Raw genomic sequence first — 2,954 nt, 5'->3', positions numbered from 1 at the left:
AAAAATTGATAACTTTTAATAGAACAAAAAAATAAAACACTTGATAATTTTTTGAAAGACAAATATTTGAAACATATTATCGTAAGTAACAAAAAATTAAATGAAGTTAATTGATAGATAGTTTGCAGAAAAAAAAAATTAACAAAAGACACTTGGACTGTGGATATCAATATACATTTCTCACGTTTTAAATGTTTTTGGGTCAACTTCTCTCTGACTCGATAAAAAAATCATTTACATTTTAAAATTATTTTTATTTAAACACAAGTTTGTTATTGTGATCAATAATAATAATATTACATGAATTAAATATTATTATTCACAGAGTATAAAAAATTCAGTATAAAAATATGAATTATTAATTTTAATCCTTATATATCTTAATGAATAATCAGTCTATAGAAAATGTTGCTTTGAGTTATAAATGTTATAACTACTATACTGATTATTATAATAATCATCAAGTGGTTTAATTTGATATGTCAATTCATATTGAAGAACATTAACAATTGGTCCAATAATTGATTTATGATACATTTGTTTCAATTCAAAACCTTTTTTGAAACACAATTCACGACAACCGTCTGTGTATTCAGAAAAAACGAGATCGACACAGCTGTATCCTTGGTCAATTGCAAATTTAACCGCCGTTGTGAGTAAATAAGAACCTACTCCTTTGCGCCGATAATTTTTATCAACGCACAACCTTTTTATCCATGCACCTTTTTCGCTCCTATGACTTTTTAATAATCCAATAGTACCTACGATTTTTTTATATTGTGATGATACATCAATATTTGAATCACGGAACTGTTTCTCTGTCATTACTGTGTAATTAATTTCAGCTGGATTACGAGTCATCGTGAAAGGCTGAAATGCTTCTGCTACCCAAAAACACGAGAATGCATTTGACATGTAAAGTCTACACATAAATTAAAAAAAAAAGCAATTAATGATATTTATTATTATTATTATTATTATTATTATTATTATTATTATTATTATTATTATTATTATTATTATTATTATTATTATTATTATTATTATTATTATTATTATTATTATTATTATTATTATTATTATTATTATTATTATTATTATTATTATTATTATTTTCTGATGAACAGACTTGTAAAATATTTGAAAGACATTTTTTTTTCCAAGTATTTTCTACTTGAATTAAAAATTTTTTTTTAGATATTTTATTCAAATTTTTATGATCCTGTAGCAGACAATCAACAATTTTCGATTTTTTTTTTTTTTATTTATCGTTTTTAAAAAAATTCAAAAATTATTAGACATCGGCTAATTTCAGAATCATAAAATTTTAAATACTTTTGAATTTTAGTATTTTTAGTGTTTAATTTTTTAGTGAGAAGTCAAATGGAGTCATGTACTTTTTATTGATAAATTAAAAAAAAAAAATATCAGTAAATTTCTTGCTCTGTTTATCTGTACTTAGATATTTTTCGGAAAAAATAATTGAACTTCATTTCAAATAAAATTTTTTCCATTCTATTAATTTTATGATACTGAATAATTTTTGAATTTTTTTCAAAACGATAAATTATAAAAAAAAAAAACAAAAAAAAAAAATTACACCTAGTTTTTAAAATTTTCTACTTGTAGATATTTTATTTTTCATGCGTGTGAATGTAGCATGAGTATGAATGTAGCAGATAAGAGATAAATTTTAAATTACGAATTAAACAATTCAAAATATAAAAATTAAAAAAATGCACATACTGATTTTCAAATTCTATAAATGCGCATTTTTTAAAAATTTTATGAAATTCAAGTTTAAATTACTTATTTCAAAATTTAAAAATTGCTCATGAATGTAGCAGACATGAGACAATTTATAAACTTGAAACAAAGAAATGAATTAATTAAAATAATGAAATTTAAAAAAATGCGCATACAGATTTTTCACTTGTCTAAACACGCATTTTTTTATTTTTACTCTAATTACATTCTATTCATTCATCATAAAAAATTAAAAATTACCATTTGTCAGCTACATTCACACTCATTAGTTTTTATTTTTTTCTAATTAATTTACTGAAAAAAAAAAAATCAGAAAATTATTAATTATTCATTGACTTCAGTATCATTTGATTTCGCGTATTCTAATATTTTTTTTTTGGATATTTTTTACAGGTACATTAATAAACAGCTGATAGTTACCTTGATATTTTAGTTAATTCTTGATTTATTTCAGCAGTTATCATCGTAAATCCAAGATAAGTCGTTGCATATGTAATAATTATAATTAATGGAATAACCAGAAGACAAAATGTAAATGGCAGTCCAAAAAATATGAACATTATTGCGGCAGACAATATCATCAATTGAAATGTCAATTCTTTAAAAACATTTGCGAGAAATGCTGTGTTTAATGATGACATTATATTTTTTTTCATCATATCATGACAATTTAATTCATCCCCTGGTTTATACTCTCTTATTACTATTATGTGACTCATTTCATTAAATGGTTTAGTTTTAAATTAAGGAAAAAGAAAAAAATTGTAAACAAAAATATATGTACAGAAAATTTCTTTATCTTTCTTAAACGTTGTGTTGTGAAGTAATACGAGGTTATGTTCACATGCTGCATCATTACCGAGCCAGACATATTTGCGGACCGATAATTTGATCACGGTGACGTAATTATGAGAATTGGCGGGTGATTTAAAAAGAAAACAGCACAATAGCAAATTATAAAAGTATTCTCAGATAGTAGTTTCTCCCTTATTAATTATTCTTATTACTTGCGCGGTAAATTTAAATATTTGAAAAATATATTATTAAATATTACAGAAAACTAAAAATCGTACGTCAAAACAAAATGGCGGCAGAATATTATAGAAAAATATTTAAAAAATTTAAAAAAAACACTTGAGTGTTTGAACAAACCTTGGTGGGGAAATAATATGCAGAAGGGTGCCCTA

General features: G+C 23.1%; 1 protein-coding gene across 1 annotated transcript; it reads right to left on the bottom strand.

Moving 5' to 3' along the window:
* Positions 1 to 326: 326 nt before the first annotated feature.
* On the bottom strand, positions 327 to 2,491 carry LOC106694251 (uncharacterized). The gene is made up of 2 exons (XM_014445002.2): positions 2,188 to 2,491; positions 327 to 922 (listed from the first exon to the last, which is right to left on the bottom strand). Exons 1-2 carry the CDS (start codon positions 2,484 to 2,486, stop codon positions 397 to 399), a joined length of 825 nt encoding a protein of 274 aa, XP_014300488.1. The 5' UTR covers positions 2,487 to 2,491; the 3' UTR covers positions 327 to 396.
* Between the last annotated feature and the right edge of the window lie 463 nt (positions 2,492 to 2,954).

This window comes from Microplitis demolitor, chromosome 1 (assembly GCF_026212275.2).
Source record: "Microplitis demolitor isolate Queensland-Clemson2020A chromosome 1, iyMicDemo2.1a, whole genome shotgun sequence".
Classification (NCBI taxonomy): Eukaryota; Metazoa; Arthropoda; class Insecta; order Hymenoptera; family Braconidae; genus Microplitis; species Microplitis demolitor.
The sequence above is the reverse complement of the archived record's forward strand: the minus strand, read 5'-3'. Positions and strand labels throughout refer to the sequence as shown.